At 41.2% G+C, this 22,448-nt stretch overlaps 2 protein-coding genes across 3 annotated transcripts in view; one reads left to right on the top strand and one right to left on the bottom strand.

The window, feature by feature from the left end:
* LOC126162316 (uncharacterized) overlaps positions 1-22,448 on the top strand; it is a 716,875-nt gene that overhangs the window by 348,437 nt on the left and 345,990 nt on the right. The window contains exon 3 of one of the 2 annotated variants that reach the window (XR_007535051.1): positions 11,162-11,365. The exons of the other annotated variant lie outside the window; for it this stretch is intronic. The gene's annotated coding sequence lies outside the window, so the exon portion shown is untranslated. Of the gene's footprint in view, positions 1-11,161; positions 11,366-22,448 lie in introns of those variants that run through there. 2 annotated transcript variants of the gene reach the window in all.
* Positions 11,843-22,448, bottom strand: part of LOC126162314 (uncharacterized) — a 141,572-nt gene continuing 130,966 nt past the window's right edge. The window contains exon 3 of the mRNA XM_049918739.1: positions 11,843-14,725. Coding sequence (XP_049774696.1) covers positions 11,859-14,711 — 2,853 coding nt within the window. The 5' untranslated portion in view covers positions 14,712-14,725 and the 3' untranslated portion in view covers positions 11,843-11,858. The remainder of the gene's footprint in view (positions 14,726-22,448) is intronic.

The following is a 22,448-nucleotide window of genomic DNA, read 5'->3' on the forward strand; positions in this document are numbered from 1 at the left end:
AAAACAACAATAAATTACATGCTACATGATTTAATGTTTGACACAAAAGAAAATATTGAATAGTGTAAACCGGTTCCTAAAATAGTACTAAAAGGACAGTTCCACACGGATATAGTCAGGCAAGGTTCAGTGAAGTTAGCAGCAAAGACACACCAAAGAAAAATTCACTTCGACACAAGACACACTCAGATTCGTGAATATCAAACTGGTAACATTGTTTTGGCAGGTAATCATCGGAAGACCTTGTTAATCGCAATGACAGTAAATACATGGGTATTGTTATGGACTGGATCATTTGAGGTTAACGTTTCACGCACTCGGGATCGTATTTTTCACAATGCTTTCCGTTCTCGGGAAGATGTAAACGACTGTCTATACCAGGATACAAAACATTACTAAAAATGACCAAATACGTGAGATGAAAAATAGTCTTGTATTGTAAAAATTTTTTAGTATATAATGGCACTAACATAATCTTTTGCACACTATAAGCATATTTCTTTAAGTGTTATGTTAGTATGGAAGATGTTTTCTCCTTTAATCTAAGAATGATTCTAGATTATGGTCAAAGAGTATATATATTGCTTAGTTTGACGTTTGCATGGGCAATCTCTGTTAAAATAGTGTTATGTGGGACATATATTAATTCTGTAATTAGGCTGGTATAGGTTGAAACCATGTAATAAAATATTAAACGTGGGACATCATTTGTAAATACGTAATTACCTCATAGGACAAGAGGTGGTAGAGTTGGATGGGTTTTTATCTACTTTATTCTTGATCTCCAATTTAGTTTGGTATGTCAAGCGACAGTTTTGTCAACTAGCAAATTATTGTATTTTACATTGGAGGGAGAGTGTTTCTTGTGACAAAGACGCGTCGTCTCGGGATTGGCGATGTTGTCAAGCAGTAGTAGCCGACCGCGACTGACGCAGAAACAGATAAGTAAACCGCTTTTGTGACTTTTACGAGTTCCTAACCAGGAGCGAATTTATTATATCATCTGTGTGCTTTAATCGTTTAGTTTCTTGAGTTTCTGCGTGTAAATTTAAAATCTAATAGCCACGGTTCTCGTGTTTTCGTTTGCGTCAGAAAGTAAACCGATTTTATGACATATTACAAGTTCCCTATCAGGGGCAAATTATTTAGTTTCACTAGAGTGCTTCGGTAGTTAAGTTCTTGAATATCAGCGTATTACTAGACACAGTTCGTGCGTTTTCGTCAGAGTCTACATTAGAGTTGCGCAGCACGTGCCGATAGTCCGTTTATCTACATAGTTTGGTTTTCCACAGTTTTTGATATGGACAGGGACTGCGATTGTTGTGTGCGGATGCGAGCCGAGTTGGTGACACTTCGCTCTCAGCTTCAGGCTGTGATAGGTTCGGTTACACAGCTTGAGGCTGCAGTGGATGGGCACCACTGTTGTGGGCTGGCCGTGTGGATCCAACGAACGTCAAGCGCGTCAGGGTTCTCCGATCGGTCCTCACCGGTGGCCAACCCAGTTACTGCTCGCACTGAGGCTGACCCCTCACCTTTGGTCGAGTGGGAGGTTGCCCTGGGGCTAAGCAGGTGGCGAAAGACTTCCCAGGCGGCCACACATAAGGCCTCACCGGTTTGTCTGACAAACAAGTTCCAGGTGCTGTCTGTGGCTGAGACTGTCGCTGAGCTGGATGCTGTTGCCTGTCCTGTTTCAGAGGAAACCACTCAGCCTGCAAATATCGGGGAAATCGCAGAGGGTCGGACTATTGGTAGTTGGGAGCTCCAACGTTAGGCGCATTATGAGGCCCCTTAGGGACTTGGCTGACAAGGAGGGTAAGAAAACCAATGTACACTCCGTGTGCATGCCGGGTGGAGTTATTCCAGATGTGGAAAGGGTCCTCCCAGATGCCATGACGAGCACACAGTGCAACCAAATGCAGGTGGTTGCTCACGTCGGTACCAATGATGTGTGTCGCTTTGGATCAGAAGAGAGCCTCTCTGGTTTCGAGCGGCTAACGGAAGTGGTAAAGGCTGCCAGTCTTGCTTGCAAGATGAAAGCAGAGCTGGCCATTTGCAGCATAGTCGACAGAACCGATTGCGGACCTCTGGTACAGAGCCATGTGGAGGGTCTGAATCAGAGGCTCAGACTGTTCTGCGACCGTGTAGGCTGCAGATTCCTCGACTTGCGCCAAAGGGTGGTCGGGTTTCGTGTTCCGCTGAATAGGTCAGGTGTCCACTATACGCAGGAGGCGGCTACACGGGTAGCAAGGGCTGTGTGGCGTGGACTTGGCGGTTATTTAGGTTAGAGGATCTCAGGAAAACACAAGATGGGATTCAGTCACAAAGGGTGCAAGCTGCACACAGGAAGAACATAGATGCAGGAACCATTGGTACAACAGTTATAAATTGTCGTAGCTGTGTAGGGAAAGTACCAGAGCACTGATGCTCAAATCGTTATAGGCACTGAAAGCTGGCTAAAGCCGGATATAAGCTCAGCCGAAGTTTTTGCGAAGAACCTAACGGTGTTCCGAAAAGACAGGCTAAACACGGTTGGCGGTGGTGTTTTTCTTGCTGTTAGAAGTAGTTTAACTTGTCGCGAAACTGTAGTAGATACTTCCTGTGAGTTAGTATGGGCAGAGGTCATTGTTGGCAACCGGAATAAAATAATAATTGGATCCTTTTACCGACCTCCCAGTTCAGATGATACAGTTGCTGAAACGTTCAAAGAAAACTTGAGTTTGATTTCAAACACGTACCCGACTCATACGTTAATAGTTGGTGGTGACTTTAATTTACCGTCGATATGTTGGCGAAAATACATGTTTAATTCCGGAGGTACACATAAAATATCATCCGAAATTGTGTGAAACTCATTCTCTGAAAATTATTTCGAGCAGTTAGTTCATGAGCCCACGCGAATAGTAAACGGTTGTGAAAACACACTTGACCTCTTAGCAACAAATAATCCTGAGTTAATAACAAGCATCAAAACCGATACAGGGATTAGTAATCACAAGGTTGTCGTAGCGAGACTGAATACTGTAATCCCCAAATCCTCGGAAAATCAGCGAAAAATATACCTATTCAAAAAAGCAGATAAAAATTCACTTGACGCCTTCCTGAGAGACAATCTCCACTCATTCCAAATTAATAATGTCAGTTTAGACCAAATGCGGCTTAGATTCAAAGAAATAGTATCAGCAGCAATTGAGAGGTTTATACCAAATAAACTAACCAACGACGGAGCTGATCCTCCTTGGCACAGAGAACGGGTTAGAACACTGTTGCAGAAACAACGAAACAAACATGCCAAAATCCCCAAGATTGGCGATCCTTTACAGAAGCTCGAAACTTAGCGCGAAGTTCAGTGCGAGACGCCTATAACAGTTTCCACAACGAAACTTTGTCTCGAGACCTGGCAGAAAATCCAAAGAGATTCTGGTCGTATGTGGAGTATGTTAGCGGCAAGAAACAATCAATGCCTTCTCCGCGCGATAATAATGGAGATACTATAGAAGACAGTGCTGCCGAAGCTGATTTACTAAACACAGCCTTCCGAAATGCCTTCACAAAAGAAGACAAAGTAAATATTCCAGAATTCGAATCGAGAACAGCTGCCAGCAGGAGCAACGTAGAAGTAAATATCCTCGGAGTAGTGAAGCAACTCAAATCACTTAATAAAAGCAAGTCTTCTGGTCCAGACTGTATACCAATTAGGTTCCTTTCGGAGTATGCTGATACTCCATACTTAACAGTCACATACAACCGTTCGCTCGACGAAAGATCCGTACCCAAAGACTGGAAAGTTTCACAGGTCACACCAATATTCAAGAAAGGTAGTAGGAGTAATGCACTAAATTACAGGTCCATATCGTTAATGTCGATATGCAGCAGGCTGGCTCTACCCTCACGAGAGTATTACAGCCGTTGTTGCAGATTTCTGGAGAGAAACAAACTGCGTTCAAACTAGCGCAAAATACGATGCCATTTCTGCTGTAGTTTGGATGGAGAGTGATTAGCAGGTGCAGAAATAAATTCGGATGTGCCCCAGGGGAGTGTGTTGAGACCCTTGCTGTTCATGTTGCATTTTCATGACCTTGCAGACAATATTAACTTCTACATTTTCGTTGATTGTGTAGCTATTTATAATGAAATACTGTCTGAAAAAAGCTGCACAAATACTCAAATCCTGATAAAATTTCAAAGTGGTGCAAAAACTGGCAAGTTACTTTAAATGTTCAGAAATGTAAAATTGTGCACTTCACAAAACGAAAACACATAGTATCCTATGTCTACAGTCAGTAACAGTTGGAACCGGTAAGCTCACACTATTTCCAGTCTCAGTCATAGGTAAAACAGGTGCACACTGTGCTTCATTGGTAGAACAATAGGGAGACGTACTCTACAAAGGACACTACTTACAAAAGACTCATGAAACCCATCCTACAATATTCGTCAATTGCGTAGGACACTTACCAAAGAGTACTAACACAGGATGTTAACAGATACAAAGAAGGGCAGCACGAACAATCACAGGTTTGTTCTGCCCATGGGAGGAAGATGCTGAAAGAACTGAACTGCCAGACACTCGTGCAGAGGTGCAAACTATCGCAAGCAAACCTAGTTATAAAGTTTCTAGACCCAACTTTAAGTCACAAATCTAAGAATATATTACAACCGCCTATGTATCGCTCCCTTGGGCATCGCGAAGACAAGGTTAGATTAATTACTGCAAGCAGAGTCATTTAAGCGATCGTTCTTCCCGCGATCCATGAATTATCGGAACAGGAAAAAGCCCTTGTAACTGGTAGAATGAGATGTATCCTGTTACGCTCTTCATAGTGATTTGAGGTGTATACATGTAGTTTATGATTTCAAAATTAAAGTGTGATAAGGACTTTGATAGAGTGATTAGAAAATTGATTCTGCTTTATCTTCACTTATGCCTTACTAATTCTTTCCATATCGTGAAAAAGTGTGCCATTAGTTGCAGTAGAAATATAGTCTGCACTTATGGATATTACATGTGTGTATGGGATTATTCGTAAATATCTCTGGGGTTTCAGAAAACGACTGTGCGAAGAAAAACGAATAGAACATCTGTCCTTGGTTTGGATTCATAATACACGCTATGGCATAGCGACAGGAGTGTCAGCAGACGACGTAGAGAAATCATCCGCACTGTAGTGTCGCACCAATTTGGTTCGTGCCTGGAGATAGACAACCTAATAAATAGTTTTCCAAAGCTATCATAGGAGCAGCACCAACGTCAATCAATTGCACGCACATGCTGTTCCTTCCCCGCACCCCTTTCTCCCCCTCAACCCCATCTCTCTCAAGCAAGCACCTGTAATACGAGTTAAAACCTTGGAGAGATGTTCTGTTGTTTGATTTGATATGACTCTGTTTTACATCCGCCGACACCAAGGAGGAATTTTCAATTAATATGCTCAACCCTGTATGGGAATCATACAGTGTGTGTACAAGTGCAGGTTGTGACGCAGGAACGACGACATATTGGATGTTTTGATCTCGCTGTGAGGGGTTAAGGCAACTGCTCACTTTAAGTTGGAACTCCATTCATTGTCGTCACTCCCTTGTATTCGCAACTGTGAATACATTCGACGTATTTTAAGAATGTCTTACAGCTTTAGCGAAGTTGCCTTCTGAAACTCTGGAGGTGCTTATGAATAACCTTGTACTTTAAGACCAAGGAGATGTGTACAGTATGACATGTCATGGATTTCGGGAATAATGTTGCAAATGACTTTTCGTTCTGTTGGATACACACAGAAAATACATCTTCTGAATTTTAATTAATAAATTAGTCATAGTTATCTCTATCCATTTACAGGAAGAAAATTTCAAGACTAATCGCAGAATTCTTAACTCGTGTGAGGGAACTGATTAATCTTGTTATGTGAAAGTTATCAAATCATGTATTGAAATATTGTGCTAATCTGATAGTTCTGTAGTTCTGTGCTTCAGCCACCGTTCAAGTCAATAAAATCAGGTTTGCAACTAGAAATAAAGAAATAATACCTCTAGATGCACAGACTATTGGAAACGTTTTGGCTAACATGGCAGAAGACAAGAATTTGCAGTCGTACTAAGGTTCTGTGTTCACAGAGCAGAGTTCTACATGCAGTGATAAAATTACAATTACTATTCCTGCTTCACTTTCTACAGCCGGCCGTTGTGGCCGAGCGGTTAAAGGCGCTACAGTCTGGAACCGCACGACCACTACGGTCGCGGGTTCGAATCCTGCCACGGGCGTGGATGTGTGTGATGTTCTTAGGTTAGTTAGGTTTAAGTAGTTCTAAGTTCTAGGGGACTTATGACCACAGCAGTTGAGTCCCATAGTGCTCAGAGCCATTTGAACAATTTTTTTCACTTTCTACCTAGCTTAAACGCGCACCGAGACTGGAGCATAGAGATGTCTTAATTTTACGATGTGTGTTAAAGTACAGTGTCTGCTGACAGCTTCAATGAAGCTGCGACTTACTGTTTGATCACCAGCTGTTAAATACTGAGAAAAAAATGCGACTGTGAAAGACTTCACGTTAAAGTCAATAGTTAATCCATTCTGTTGGTAAGTTGAGAATGAATTGCGCTGCCTGCGACGCAGCTGACTTATTTATACTAACAAATACATAACCAAATAAATATAACTAAATAGTGAATTGTCAAAACTGTCATCTTGACGTACTGAACAGTAACTTACAACTTTAGGTTTAAAATACCAATTCCTGTTTAGTTGTTCTGACTTGTTACCTTTTGTGTACACATTTTTTTATAAGATATCGTATTGGATGAAATGAGTTTGTGTTCTGGTGGAATTCCATGACTGTAATTTTATTTATCATGAATTTGTCTAGTGTGTCGCATAAAATTTGTTTCATCCATTTCCTGACCAACTACATCTACCTAGTCCACTGTTCGTATTAAGATAAATATATTTTTTACCTTCACATGAGTTACTGTAGAGGTGTTCTTGCCGTCAGTATAATGGCACTGTAACATTGTCTTGTAACCTCTCCTTAAACTGTATGACTAATGCATTTATGACCAAATTAAATAATTACTTGAAACAAAAAAACAATATTTTCAAGACAATAGGAGACTAACGATTCTTTAAGCAACAAAAAATTTGTAAAGCTAAATGGAAAAATTATTAAGGAAATAGTAACTGTGGAGGTACAGGGATTAGAATGTTGTAGCAATTGTGAAATGGCAGTAACAAATACATGAATTGTAGCTCCTCACACTTAACCACATACGTGGAAATCACCAGGAGATAACAGCAACAGCACATAAACTGTATTCCATCTAAATAAAGGAACAGGAACAAAATTAAATCGAGTCTTTTATTTAACACTACATTAATAAAAAGGCAACCTAAATTTTGTGTAGAAAGATTTAATCGTGACACAATAAGGGAATACAGGACTCTGACAGACAGCATGAACAACAGACCATAATCTTGATACACTAACAGAATGAACTACCAAAACAATATGGAACATTCAGAAAAAGAATATTGAGCCACAAAGATCATTTGACACAAAAAATATTGAATCGTGTAAGACAATGAAATAGAGCTGGAAGAATATATACTGCACTTGTTACAAAAAAGTTAAAATGGCACTGAAGTACTATGCAGCAAAAGATAAGTATAAGATACAAATAACTAGTGAAGTTACAGAAGGCCGAACGACAGGGAACAAGTACAGTGTTCAGAGCTACAGTATCACAGTAAAAGATAATTGTATAAAACACTGCAAATAAAAATGTGGAACTGTAGGAGAGATGATACACTCTTTAGAAAAAAAAAATAAACGATACACCACGAAAGCATTAATCAAATGGGACGGAAATCGTTAGATGCGTTGTACATTTACAGACAAACAGATGATTACATTTAAGAAAAATTGTATGATGTATTCAAGAGAAAGAGCTTCACAAATTGAGCATGTCAATGATATGTTGGCCCAGCCCTTATGCAGGAAATTATTCGGTTTGGCATTGATTAATAAGAACAGTAGGATCACCTCCTGAGTGATATGGTGAACAATTCTGTCACACTGGTATGATAGAGTGTCAAAGTACTGAGTTGTTTGTACAGACCTTCCCACAAGGTTACAAACATTCCAAATTAGGGACACATCCAACGACCTTGAAGCCTGAGGTAGAGTTTGGCAAGCATGAAGACAAGCAGCGGAAACTCTCGCCATGTGTGTGAGTGGGCATTGTCTTGCTGAAATGGATAACCATGATGGCTTGCCATGAAGGGGGAAAAAAAGCATATCGACCACGTAGTGTTGTGCTGTAAGAGTGCCACAGATGACAAACCAAAGTGGTCCTACTGTTAAAAGAAATTGCACCCTCAACCAACATTCCAGGCTGTCGGGCCATATGGCTGGCGACAATGTGACTGGTATCCTGCCATTGTCTACGGCGTCTCCAGACACGTTTTTGGCCTATCTCATTGACTACAGTAGAATTGTCTTCAGTGATGGGTCGCACATCTAACGGAGCCTCAGTGAACAGCGAACAAGTGTTAGTGGTGGGATACCAACCTGTCACCCACCAAACGGCCCTACAACCAGTATCCTTGGTCTGGGGTACCATTTGATTTCATCGAAGGACCCATTTGGTTGTCATTCATGGCAACCCCATGGCATAGTGGTATATCTATGTTATTACGCGCCAAGTTTTGTAGTCCTCCATGGCAATCTATCCTGGAGTTACATTTCAGCAAGATAATGCCCACCTGTACATGACGAGTTTCTACTGCTCGTCTTCATGCTTGCCAAACCACAATTTGGCCAGACAAGTTGCCTGGCCTTCCTGCAATTAAGAACGTTTGGAGCATTATGGACAGGGCTCTCCAAACAGCTCGGGATTTTGCGATCTAATGCGTCAATTGGACAGAACTTGGCATGACATCCCTCAGGAAGGACATCCAACAACTCTGTCAATCAGTGACAAGGCGGATTACTGCTTGTATAAGGGCCAGAGATGGACTGATGTGTTATTGACTTGCTCAATTTGTGAAGTTCTTTCTCTTGAATAAATCATCCATTTTTTCTGAAATTGTAATCATTTGTTTGTCTGTACATGTAAATCACCCAATTTACATGCCATTTGGGTAACTGCTTCATGGTACATCTTTTTTTTTGTCTCAAGAGTGTGTATTCTGGAACTGTATGAAGAAAATTGTTAACACCTCCAGAGAAGTAAGACTATAATAACAATAAAAAAGAACAAATTATGTAAAGCACATCACCTTGGAATACTTAAACATCCAGACAAAATGCCTATAGAATATACCTTGACAGCTATTATGGAATTCCAAGATAAGACAAAAGAACAGATTAATGAAGCAATATGAATTTTTGGTAGAACTTATGAAATTAAGGTATCACCATAATGTAAAATGAAAACACTAATCATTGCTCAGACTATAGGAACCTGCCTGTAATATTATATTCTTAAAGATTTAACTGAAGGCTGTTAAAGAGAAAATAGCAACTAAGAATGACATCTTTCAGAAGACGAAATTTGCGTTTTGGAAGTGGAAGGCAGTAATAGTTATATAATAGAACTGGAGAGATCAAAGGTTGGAAAAGAATATTTACAAAAAGCAGAGTATACAAAAGGGATGAAAATACTCAAAAGTGTAAAAACAGTACTGCCCTCTCTGAACCTACCTCTTTAATACTGATACAGACAACACAGTAGTATAACTAAATACACAGAAGGCTAAAACTTGGCGGTAATTTAATTTCACTTTTTGAGATTATTTTAGTGTATTGGGCAAAAGTACTGTTTCATACACCAAAACTGAAATATTTGCCACAGATAGATTAAATATCAAAGCAAACCTCAAAATTCTGACACACTTTTGTAAAACAAGTAAATGCAATGTGTTATTTGGACAGCACAGTAGCAAACAACGTTAGTCCAACATATGTTAAAAAAGAGTTACTGAGGCAAAACAAACTTTTTAGAAGCAACCTAATCTACTGAAACAATAGCCACAAACCAATAAATACCAAGGGGTATTGTCAGGAGAGGTGAAACTAGATAAGAGTCATGAACAAATACTATGAGATGTTTTAGGAGGGTTGTGGAAATGAGTTGTGTACCCTTGGAAACAAGAATGGAAAATGAAAGTAATAGATATGTTACACTACAGAAGATTCCAATAAGTATTTTGGATGAAGGTAAAATACAATGAGAAAATTTGACTGGAAACTGACATGGAAGAGACACTGTATAAAACATTACCAGCATTTTCAGGAAAAGGTCAAGGCAAACCAGTTCATCCAGATCACTGCTACCAAGTGTGATTAGTAAAAGGAAGCACAGCAATATGATAATTCTGTTTTATTCACTGATCTGTTACATTTAATACACTTAAAAACTAAAATATGTAGAAAATTGTTAAAACAGTCTAATTAAAAAGATACAAACATTTTCCACTATAGTACACATTGCAGTAAATAATTAGATTACAGCAGTTTATATGAAATTACAATTTACTGCAATAACACCATTTTATTTTTAGAAAATTTCATTTTAACATCATATCAGTCTTCACACATTCACCACTAGCATAAATTAACAATTATATACTTGCAACAACCAGTACACTGTCACTGAGTAGGACTGCATATGTATTATGGATAAACTCATTACATCAGTTGTTTAATGATCAATATATCGTCCCATTCCATATATTTTTAGACAGTGTTGTTAAGCTCAAAAATAAAATCACATTGCAGAATTTGTATAATATCTGGCAATAATATCTGTGTGGTTCATTACATGCTGCAAGCTGTTTGCTTCATTATGGCGTCAGACATGTATTTTTGGTGTGTGTGATGAGTTATGTAGGCTGTAGTGTTGCACTTTTGTGTTGTTGTTGTTGTTGTTGTTGATGTTGGCAGGGCAGCTATAAAAGGAAACTGCTAGCATCACATAACCTGTTCCTCTCACATAAAAGAACTACTGCCTCAGCTAAAGTCCTCATCCAATGACAACATTAATGATACATCTTAGAGAGATTTGGAACTTAAACTAGATCCTTTGGTACGAAGTGTGGTGGTAGTGAACTTTATGCCTCCATCTGTCTTTCCCTTGTCAGCCAAATTCTAATGATGGAAATTTCTTTCAGTTCCAGGATTTGAACCAGATAGCTCCTCACTAAACAGCACCACACACAGGAGCATTACCAAATGTGGTTATGGAGACCAGTATCTCTGATCCACTAATAAGCTGAATGAATAAAGCAGGTGACATATGTACCTGTAATTCACTCATAGCCATGATTTCCAAATAAAGCCTAATGTATAAGCTGAAACATACCAATACTGAAAATAGAAATCAATAACGTATGAGAATTTTATGCTATACAAAAAATTATAACTTATGTTTTATTGATTCTCAAATATATTTAAGTCATATTACAACAGTATGCTCAGTCTATTTTCATTATTAATAATATTTGTTCCAAATATGAAAGAAAGTCACAACCAATGTGTTATCACAAAATAAGAGATTAAACTTTTCACAGAAAGTGTAATGACAATAATATTATTTACGAACACCCCTGAATCGATTCCTTATGTATTCTTCCCATGCACACATACACAAATGGGGCAGGTCAAGAGTATTGCATGCAGCACAACACAGGTGAAGCACTGTAAACTGAATATAAGACAAACTCACAACACAAGTCATACATACAATAATTGTCTTACAATGACAGAAACCTCACGTGACATCTCTTAGGAATAATAACTGTTCACTTTAGCATGAGCAACAGAAATGCACGCACACTTCATGTATATTTTAGTATGCTGTCAGACACTTCATTCACCAGTTCCTCTCTTAGCAGGGAATCTTGGACGCAGTAAATATCTTTTGGCCTTCAGCTTTTCAGCAATCCGAACACTTCGTCTAGGTTCACCTTCTCTCCGCTGAATCCAAATGTGGCGTGGCAAGCTAAAAGCAAAGGAAGCAACAAATCTAAATAGGCCTTTGTGGTCCCATGGCTCTCTGCTCCTCTTTACAATCGCTTTAGATTTTGTCGCTACTCCACTCAGTTCAGGTGACCGAGGATACAGTAATGACATTGAAAATTCAGGTAACTGCAGAGGAGAGTCTTGCCCCACAGTGTTAGGTGGAGATTGGACCTGATGCTCTGGTGATGAAAATTCCGGTAACTGCAGAGGAGAGTCTTGCCCCACCGCCATAGGTGGAGATTGGACCTGATGCCTCCCAGCAGGTGGACTAGCTGTGGGAGGCTGTGAGGAATTTGCTTGTGAAGATGGAGTAGTTGGGCTTGATGTTGAAGCTGATGACAGCTGTGTAGCTGATGTACTGTCATCTGAGACTTGATCCCTTTTTTTCTGCGTCGGGGATGGAATTGGTGAAACAAGCAGTTGCATAGATGGCTCTAGTGATTTATCACACACTGTAGTGATGGAAACAGATGGTACTGGCTGGTGCTCAGCTTGATCTAGAGGCAAGTCATTTGCCACTGCTGATGCTGCCGGCTGTACCAATGGTGAGTGTGGCAGTGCAAGCTGTATGGGCATAGGCTTGTCAGACAATGGCAGAGAGTTCACCTTCTTGACTGCATGGTCCTCCGATACGGAACTACATGATGGATTTGTCTTGATTGACGACTTTCGAGCAGATGACAAATCTGATCTTCCTGATGATGTGCTTGCTTGCACAGCTGGTGGTGATATTTGTACGGTCTGTACATCAGGTCCTGGAGACTGTAGAGGGTTAGACTGTTTTTGTAACAAGTGTGGAGGTGATGCGTTTTGCTGTACATAAGCTGGAATTGGTTGCACAAGTAATGGTCTGTTTGCTTCAGGTGAGTTATACAGATCACTGGACAAAATAGGAAGCTGTATAGATGGCGAGGATGCCTGTAAAGATGATCGTGCCACTTGTGGCTGCTCAGTGTGTCGCAGCTCATTTAGAGGCTGCGATTGTTCTGGAGGTTTATTGATAGTGGATGAAGTTGATTTTACTGTTGGGGAAGACGATTCCCCAGGTGGAGACGACAGCCGTATTTGTGGCTGTGCAGCTGGCAAAATTATTTGTTCAGATGGTATGCCCAGGTGTTTAGGTGACGTTGCTGCCTCTGTGGGTGATGATGACAATTGCAAACCCTTAATGAGCACAACTCCCGATGGCCCAGACTGTGGTTGGTCAGTACATGACTGGTTTACTTCTTTCTGCTCCTGCAACTGGTCCCCATTTTGTGAATGTCTGTTTTCTGCACCATCTTTTTCATCATTATTCGCATCATGCATAATTTCTTTTCCTGCAGCAGCACATTCTGCATCACCGTTTTCTGAATTCTTTCCCACTGGTTCATTTTGCACAGCTTGGTAATCTATTGCCAGTAGTTCGTTTTGCACAGCTTCACCATCTTCTTGAAGTGGTTCATTTTTCAAAGGCTGGTAATCTATTGCCAATAGTTCATTTCGCACAGCCTCACCATCTTCTTCCAATGGTTCATTTTTCACAGCATGGTACTCTATTGCCAATAGTTCGTTTTGCACAGCTTGGCCATCTTGAATCTCGATGATTTTTGGTCGGTGGTTCTGTTCGAGCTCATCTTCATCAGACACATCACTGAAGTCATATAGGACAATCTCCTCATGCAGGATGTTAGAACCTCTCTCACACATTTCAGGTTGCTGGACAGGGAATACTAATGGGGTAACAGTTGGAGGGACTACTATGCTGTGAAAAACCACAAAACTTCCATCTTCTCCAACCATTACTGCACTGGATTCGTGATATGAAACGTTTGGCGGTCCCATTACCACAAATGAAGGATATCCTGGTGGTGGTGTTTGCTGATATTGGTAGTTCTCCCTCATGTTAGGACCAGGACACGGTGTAGGAGGTCGCTGATTGCCATGGACGTCGTCCTTTAACTTATTAGAAACATTTGGCAGTTTTTTGGATGTCGGAAAATCAGCTGGATGGTCGTGATTGGAATCTTTTTCTGTTGCATGTACAGGTTCCACATCTCTCGGCACTATTTTTGGCAGTGATAAATCAGTTGGCTGATCATTTTCGAAAAATTCACCTCCACCACTAACTGTATTGCCAATCAGGGAAGGTGGCATGTAGCATACGGATCTGGACGATGTTTGGGTGCTGCTTCCAGCGATGGGAATGTCGAAGACAGAGCTATTGCGGGAAGAGTGTGCTCTGTTTAGATCATCCAGCGTCTGCAGTGGGCAACTGGCTTTTTCTGTACTAGGAAAAGGGGTAGCATACGTCGAATTTCGTGTACTGGGAGCAGAGCTCCCGGCCACTGGAGGAGGACAAGTCCATGCAGCTGACATCTCAGTGGCCTGTTGAGGTTGACCGTTTAGTATGGAGACGGTGGCGCGAAGTTGGTTGCTGAACACAGACTCACTGGCACTGATGTTGAGCGGAGACGTTCCGCTGCCTTCCCCGTCGTCTGTGGTGGAATCTGGCTCCTGCGTCGACGCGTCTTCGGCGTCCTTGTCGCACCTGGGCGCCCGCCACCTGCTGCGGTAGGCCAGAACTCCAGTGTCGTCCGCTCCAAAGTCGCGGGCCTCCGAGGGCCACTCGCTGCCCGCCGTCTCGCGGAACAACAGCAACAGCTCGTCGAAGCCCTCCTCCTTGTTTGAAGGGACCGCGTCGAATCTGGATCCCAGCATAGGCGATGTATGTCCTAAAACACCAAACATGAAAAGCATATGATACACTTTGGTATACTGACACGACAACTAATGTTAAGATGCGGCTACACGATGCCTTTTTTCTGTTCAGCTTTGCGCATGCGTTTACATTTCCACCAGCGCAAACACGAATAAGCATTTGTTAGAATTCGAAAGGGTGCCTTATAAGGCATTCCTTCCTAGGTTAGATGCAAATCTCTCACGCTGTTTAGCAGACGACAGGGTACTGGGGGCCATTTGTGTTGAGCTGTGTGTTGAGGTTACGCTTTAAGGTGATTTATGTGCAATGTCTGTTGACTCCAAAGACAGCACGCTGAAATTTATAGATGATAAGAGATAAAAGGAAGTCATACTGAAAGCGACTCCTCAAAATTTTTTAAATAAGTATTTGAGATGTGATACCTTGAGCATCTAGTACTATATAAGAAATATGCTATCATATTACTGTATATAAGAAATGTCCCATCATATTACTGTAAAGAATAAGATAAGTCTCGAAGCAGTAAATATGAGAAGAAGCACACTACAAATGTGTGAGAAGTGTGTAAGAAAACTGTTGACTGTTGGAGACTTAACAGCACAGCTCTTGAGGACCGTGACATCTGAACGAAAGAAAAGAGGGGGTATGTGCAACTCCTCAACAAATAACTACAAACTGAAATGATGCAAAAAATACAAAACTGGAAAATGCAGCCTCTATTCTAGTGGGTTCTGGGGTTTGCGACCCTCACCAATTCGATGAGTCCGAGGATAGCAACATATATATAATAATTTATGATCAAAGTTGTTTAAATAACTTTTTTACAAAATAAAATACAAATGACGTATTGGAAGTCTATTAGACTTTACGTAACAACTAGGAATCTTCGTTGAGTATTTCTCAGTTTCAGAAATAATCACTGAAATGCCTTGTTTTCAAATGCGAAATAAATAGTTCTAAGTCGCCAGTTACCAGCTAATTAAATGTTATTGCCAGCATTTTTGCTGCCCCAGTCAGAAAATTTCAAATCTCGTTGTGACTTCTGTGGTGTCACCGCCAGACACCACACTTGCTAGGTGGTAGCTTAAATCGGCCGCGGTCCATTAGTACATGTCGGACCCGCGTGTCGCCACTGTCAGTACTTGCAGACCTAGCGCCACCACATGGCAGGTCTAGAAAGACGGACTAGCACTCGCCCCAGTTGTACGGACGACATTGCTAGCGACTAGACGTACGAAGCCTTCCTCTCATTTGCCGAGAGACAGTTAGAATAGCCTTCAGCTAAGTCCATAGCTACGACCTAGCAAGGCGCAGTTAACCATATCTGGAGAGAGTCTTACTTGTATTCACCATAAACGATGTATACCAAAAGGATGGATTTAAAGTTAAGTATTCCCAAAGCAACGTACTTTTCTTATTAGCATTCATTGAGCATCCTGTTTCAGACTTCACGATATTCTGGGTGAGCTTAGCGTGCCTATTCGGCCCTTCTAAATAACACTGTGTCGGCACTTCTGTCGACACATAACGATATTCTGGGTGAGCTTAGCGTGCCTATTCGGCCCTTCTAAATAACACTGTGTCGGCACTTCTGTCGACACATAACATTGGCGACGAGTTAAAAAAGGGTTTTGTTCTTTCTAATTGCTTACATTTACTTGTGTCATGGCTTCGCCACAATCTCCAGAGGACGCTTCGCTGCAGCCGCCAACCGCCTCCCTGGGTCACGCGTCGCCGATCGCTTCCCGTGACCAGCTGTCCTTCGCTCCGGACCACATGGCGTCATCGCGCGTCGGATGCCCCGACGCAATGGAGATCGACCCTTCGGCCACTCCTGTCTCGTTACGGGCGCATACGCCGCATGTTGACGTGCACCCTGGAGTAGGTTTCCAGGCGTTTCCTAGTTCCCCTCGGACCGAATGGCCGGGTGCGGGTGGCACAGCCTCGCCTGTTGTTAGGCTCCCCACCTCATCGCATACGTCACCATGGGGCCCTCCCCACGGCGGGCGGAAGCCTTATAATACGACCGTTCGCCGATTTGCGGGGGAGGAATGTGGTGTCACCGCCAGACACCACACTTGCTAGGTGGTAGCTTAAATCGGCCGCGGTCCATTAGTACATGTCGGACCCGCGTGTCGCCACTGTCAGTACTTGCAGACCTAGCGCCACCACATGGCAGGTCTAGAAAGACGGACTAGCACTCGCCCCAGTTGTACGGACGACATTGCTAGCGACTAGACGTACGAAGCCTTCCTCTCATTTGCCGAGAGACAGTTAGAATAGCCTTCAGCTAAGTCCATAGCTACGACCTAGCAAGGCGCAGTTAACCATATCTGGAGAGAGTCTTACTTGTATTCACCATAAACGATGTATACCAAAAGGATGGATTTAAAGTTAAGTATTCCCAAAGCAACGTACTTTTCTTATTAGCATTCATTGAGCATCCTGTTTCAGACTTCACGATATTCTGGGTGAGCTTAGCGTGCCTATTCGGCCCTTCTAAATAACACTGTGTCGGCACTTCTGTCGACACATAACAACTTCATTAAATTTTGAAGGAAAATTTGGCCGTCATTTGGTATTTCTCGTACTTCTGTTATTTAGATGATTTTCTTACCCACAGACCCTTTGTGTTTTCTTTTTCTGTTGCCATTTAATCACACGAAATAGAGCACAAACGGTCGAGCAAGGAAGGGGATGCATAGCAGGCTGCTTGCGCAATAATGCAACGTGTGCACACGAGAACGCGCTTGCAAATGTGCGTTCTTTCCCACTAATTTTTATGCATGGTCTCTGTTCTGGTAGAAGATCCACAAGTTTCTGCAAGTGTATCATATCCAACTGCAGCCATTCATCTATAATTAGATCCCGTGAAGTTACCAAATTGTGGGGTGGCTGACAAGTTGCCGCGTGGGATTAGCCGAGCGGTCTTAGGCGCTGCAGTCATGGACTGTGTGGCTGGTCCCGGGGGAGGTTCGAGTCCTCCCTCGGGCATGGATGTGTGTGTTTGTCCTTAGGATAATTTAGGTTAAGTAGTGTGTAAGCTTAGAGACTGATGACCATAGCAGTTAAATCCCATAAGATTTCACACACATTTGAACTTTTTTTTTTTGAGCTGTCAAGTTACATCCGTTGTTTCAAATGACCCCATGCATTTCCTGTGGGATTTAGATCGGGTGATTTAGCGGGCCAGTAGCACTAACATTGTTCACTGAAATTAATAGAGTTATAAAAATTCTAAAAAACAAAAGCTCATGAGATGTTGACAGAATTTCAAACAGAATTCTGAAAACTTAATAAATAATGTCCTCAGTAGTGGGTGAAATGCACCACTGACACAGATAATTTTTTCAGAAAGGTTAAAATATACAGCTGTTAAACCTATTCATAAGACAGGTGATAAGACAGTCTTAAAAACGTTTATCGTCCAGTTACCTTACCGACAATTTTATCCCAAACTGTTCGAAAAAGTAATGTAAGGAAGAGAAATCTCACTCTTAATCAGATAAAATTTACTTAGCACATCACAATTTGGATTCCAGAATGGTAGCTCCACTGGCAATGCTCTTTATATATGACTCATCAAACAGTACATCACTCATCAAACAGTACACACCTTAAAAAATGAAATATCGCCAGTGGTATTTTTTGCGATCTTTCCAAGGCGTTTGGCTTCGCAGATAACGTTACTAACTCGGAAAAACTATAGTTTTATGTGATTTCTTCATACACTACTGGTCTGCATGATATTCAAGCAGAATTGGTGTTTTTTGCAGACGATATTAGTGTTATAATAAATCCATTTAGAGAGAAAGCAGTAGAAAGGATTGGAAATGACGTGTTCCAAAGAATTATTAAGTGGTTCTCAGAAAATGGACGCTCCCTAAAGATTGAAAAAGTACTCTATTTTCAGTCCTGAACAACAAATATTCATACCAACAAGCAATGTCTTAGAAACTGCACCACTGGTATTATGAATTGTACAACTAAAGACTTTCTCAGCTGTAGCAAGGAATACACAAATTTCGTCAGTATGACCAATACTTATTTTAAGACATTAGCAATCAAACTTGAGCCATTAGTACATATTCAATATGTAAAATGTTAGCCTACTTTTGAACTTAAGCTACACAGTAGTAGTGGAGCAAGGGGGCTCCCGCTCCAAATCAAATAAGGCGATCGTGACGCAAGTACTCGGCGTTACATGACGTCAACTGATGACGCGATTGACGTCAGCTGATGACGCGAGTGCCGTTATCCAAACATGGCTGGAAGATAGGTCAACTGGGCTACATCCACTAACCTAAGTCACTCCATCCTACGAACTCACGAGAAGTTCGAATTTTTCGCGCGAAGGTAGGTCAGTTGAGCTACATAAACTAACCTAAGAAAATGGTGGGAAAGAAAGGGCACTTGGACTACCTCCACTAACCTAAGTCACATCGTCCTAGGAACTGGCAGGAAGTTTGAATTTTGATGGGGAGATAGGTCAATTGGGCTACCTCTACTAGGCTAAGGAAATAGCGGCAAAGAAACGGTACTCAGGATACCTGCACTAACCTAAGTCACCTTCTCCTAGGAACTGGACGTAAGTCTTTCTTTAAACAATTACAAGCACTACCACCATCAATTTTATTAGCCATCCTCTTGGAAAATTTTGTTGAGCAGAGTTGGTATGCAAAGGAGTTCGCTACGCTTTCGATTACCTAGTTTCAACTACTTTTCAAGGTTATCCAACCACATTTCCTACATACATCGAGGGACGTATGTAAGCTTGTTTATTACGCTGATACAAAATACTCACCCTGCCGGCGGTCTGGAGGGAGGGAAAATAGGTGTTAAAAAAGAATCTGCATGTTCTGGGCTGCTGGAGAGAGGAAAGGGTGCACTTTATTTATTTTTTGGGTAATTTATTTAGCTACGAATTTCTCCTAATTTATTCATTACGCTCTTGCAAAACACTCGCCCTAACATGCTTGGAATCACAATATCCAGTTTACAGATCTCGAAAGTACTCCTAAATAACGCATTACGCTGATGTTCAGAGACGCAAACAACTTGTAAATTACGAGGTCGTGCAGTGGCTAGCACACTAGAGTCACATTCGGAAGACGTTGACAACGTTTAAACACCTGAAAATAATTCAACGCACAAACACTCAGTGCAAGTGAAACTTATCAACCACTCGAACTCTGATTCTACTGGGTGGAAAACCTAACGTCTGGAAACTCTCCAGATGCGGGAAACTGACCCAAATGCTCATCCTAATTACATAATTAATCACAAAGGTCGGTCCTGATTACACAACTATATGCATATCACAAACTATGTGCTCGAGCTACTACGCTAACAGTCTCATGGTACCTGCCTCCCCGAAATGCCTCGCTGCGAAAGACCCGCTTTCCCCTTCGAGTGCATCCTGTTCGTACCTAATACCAACGAAACATAGCTAGCACAGCCCCACAACGGCTCGCGTTCACAGACTTTGTTTTTACGTCACGTAGTACGCTCGAGCAGGGCCGGACGAGAGTCACCGTTCAGCGTTCGATTATTATTATTATTTATTTAACAACAACTTCGCTCCTATAATAAAGCAAAACATTTCCGATCACAATAAATGTCCTAGGAAATTACCCAAAAAATAAATAAACTGCACTCCTTCCTCTCTCCAGCAGCCCAGAACATGCAGATTCGTTTTTAACACCTATTTTCCCTCCCTCCAGACCGCCGGCAGGGTGAGTGTTTGTGATAAACCTTTTGCGTTTCCTTTATGTTTTCGTCTTCTTTAAAGGCAAAGAGAGAAGATGAAGCGGTAGCCCATCATAGAGCCTATGCCTACCGTCATGTATTTTTGACTTTCAGTTGTTAAAAAACAGAGGATTTTTTCTGGTACCAGTAGGAGGAAGGAAGGATTCGCGCTCAGCTAGTGAACGAGTGAGAAGCACGCCATTTTTGGCGAGTAATTGTAGACCGCCATTTTGGGGTCGCTATGAATAAGTGAGGAGTATGTATTTCATATGTGCACCGTTTAGAAAAATACAGTATTGTTTTATTAACAGAAAGGTCGTGTGAGTTGTTATTTCAAATAGTACAATAATTACAAGAACTGAAGCCCACCTGTGTACTTTGGAAAATTACGAAGATCCGATAAGCTTAATGGGAACACGGTCAAGACTTCAAAGGTGAACACGGCGACCAAACGTAGCATTATAAAGAATGGTAAGCACAAATCTACAGTGGAGAAAGAAACTACTTCGCCCTGCAAAATAATATGAACTAATACGAACTTATTTCCAGGCATAGCTCAGCTTATTGTGCTTGTCATTCATGCCGAAAAATTAATCTCATTAATTCAATACATTTTAAAAAGCCTCGCATTTCAACATTTTATTATCATCTATTCCATTATTTTATTATATTATAAAGTGGTGACAGGTGACAGGCACGATACGTAGTGGGCAAAACTGTGAGTACTAGTATTGTTAGGAAAATGAATATACATGTATGTTAACAATTTCTTTATGTTCCATGTACGCTGATGATGTGACGGAGACGGTGATGTGATACTGAAGAAATACTATCAAAAGGAAATAATTAATAAATTAGAAGGAAGAAGGCGACAATAGCAAGAGCACACAACAAAGCACAATAGAGGAAGTACAATTTACAAGACAACAATTAGGTAGGACCGCGCAATGCATATAGAGAATGCGTTCCCAGTAGACCTATTAGAAAGTCCATCCACCTATTTCCTAAAATCCGGAACCTAAAGCTTCAGAGATTAACGCTATTGTAGTCAAGTAGAGATAATGACATTTCTTTATTAGTACGGAAAATATATTGATTGAAGAACAGTTGAGACTACAATTACATACAACTGTATATGCATTTTTTCGCGTGAGAAGTAGCCCGGAAGTAAAATCTTAAAAAAGAAAATTTTTATTTCGATAACTGCAGTGGTATAAGGATTTCTATAATGGAGGGTCAAAACAATAAGGAAATGTCATTCGAAAATCAGAATGCCAATGTAGTGGATGTTCATGTGCAAAATGCAACAATGAGTGGTTTGGAACCGTTTAGCGGTGATTATTTGGATGCGACATGCCATTGTTTTTGTTGAGAATAATAACCCTCTAAATTCGAAACGTAAACTGTCACCTGTAGTCATTGGTACGATTTCAGGTAAAATCCCTCATTATTTTATTCAGAAAGCAGTTTTTGTTTCTGTTCACGCTTATACAATGGCTAGCAACCCACGATCGCCTAAAAGTAGTGAAATTTGGGGTTTCTTCGCCGGTTTAGGTAATGGGAAAGCAAAGTGCAACTGTTGCTCTAAGTGTATTTCACCGCGCGATTCATCGACAGGCAATAGAGGGAGGACTGAAGTGAAGGGAGAATGAGTGACGTAGCGCCGATGTAGTGGAAAAGGGAGAGTGGAAGAGAGTGAGTGAACTATACAAAAGTGTGGAGTGTGCTATCTGTGAAGAGTTTGAAGTGACAGTTCATTGAAATTGAGTGGTTAGTTCACACTTCACTGGAGTGAAGCGTTCATTTGAACGACTCATTCACGAGCTCCCCATCACTAACGCAGATGCTGAGAGGCGTAGGCCTGAAGTGAATACGGAAGATATGCAAGCCTTATTTCGAGCCTTAACAGAATCCATACAAACAAGCATGAATGGAATGAAAGCAGACATAAATTCAAAAATGTAGGGTTTAGAGACTAAAATGCCAAG

The sequence above is a fragment of the Schistocerca cancellata genome, chromosome 2 (assembly GCF_023864275.1).
Source record: "Schistocerca cancellata isolate TAMUIC-IGC-003103 chromosome 2, iqSchCanc2.1, whole genome shotgun sequence".
Classification (NCBI taxonomy): Eukaryota; Metazoa; Arthropoda; class Insecta; order Orthoptera; family Acrididae; genus Schistocerca; species Schistocerca cancellata.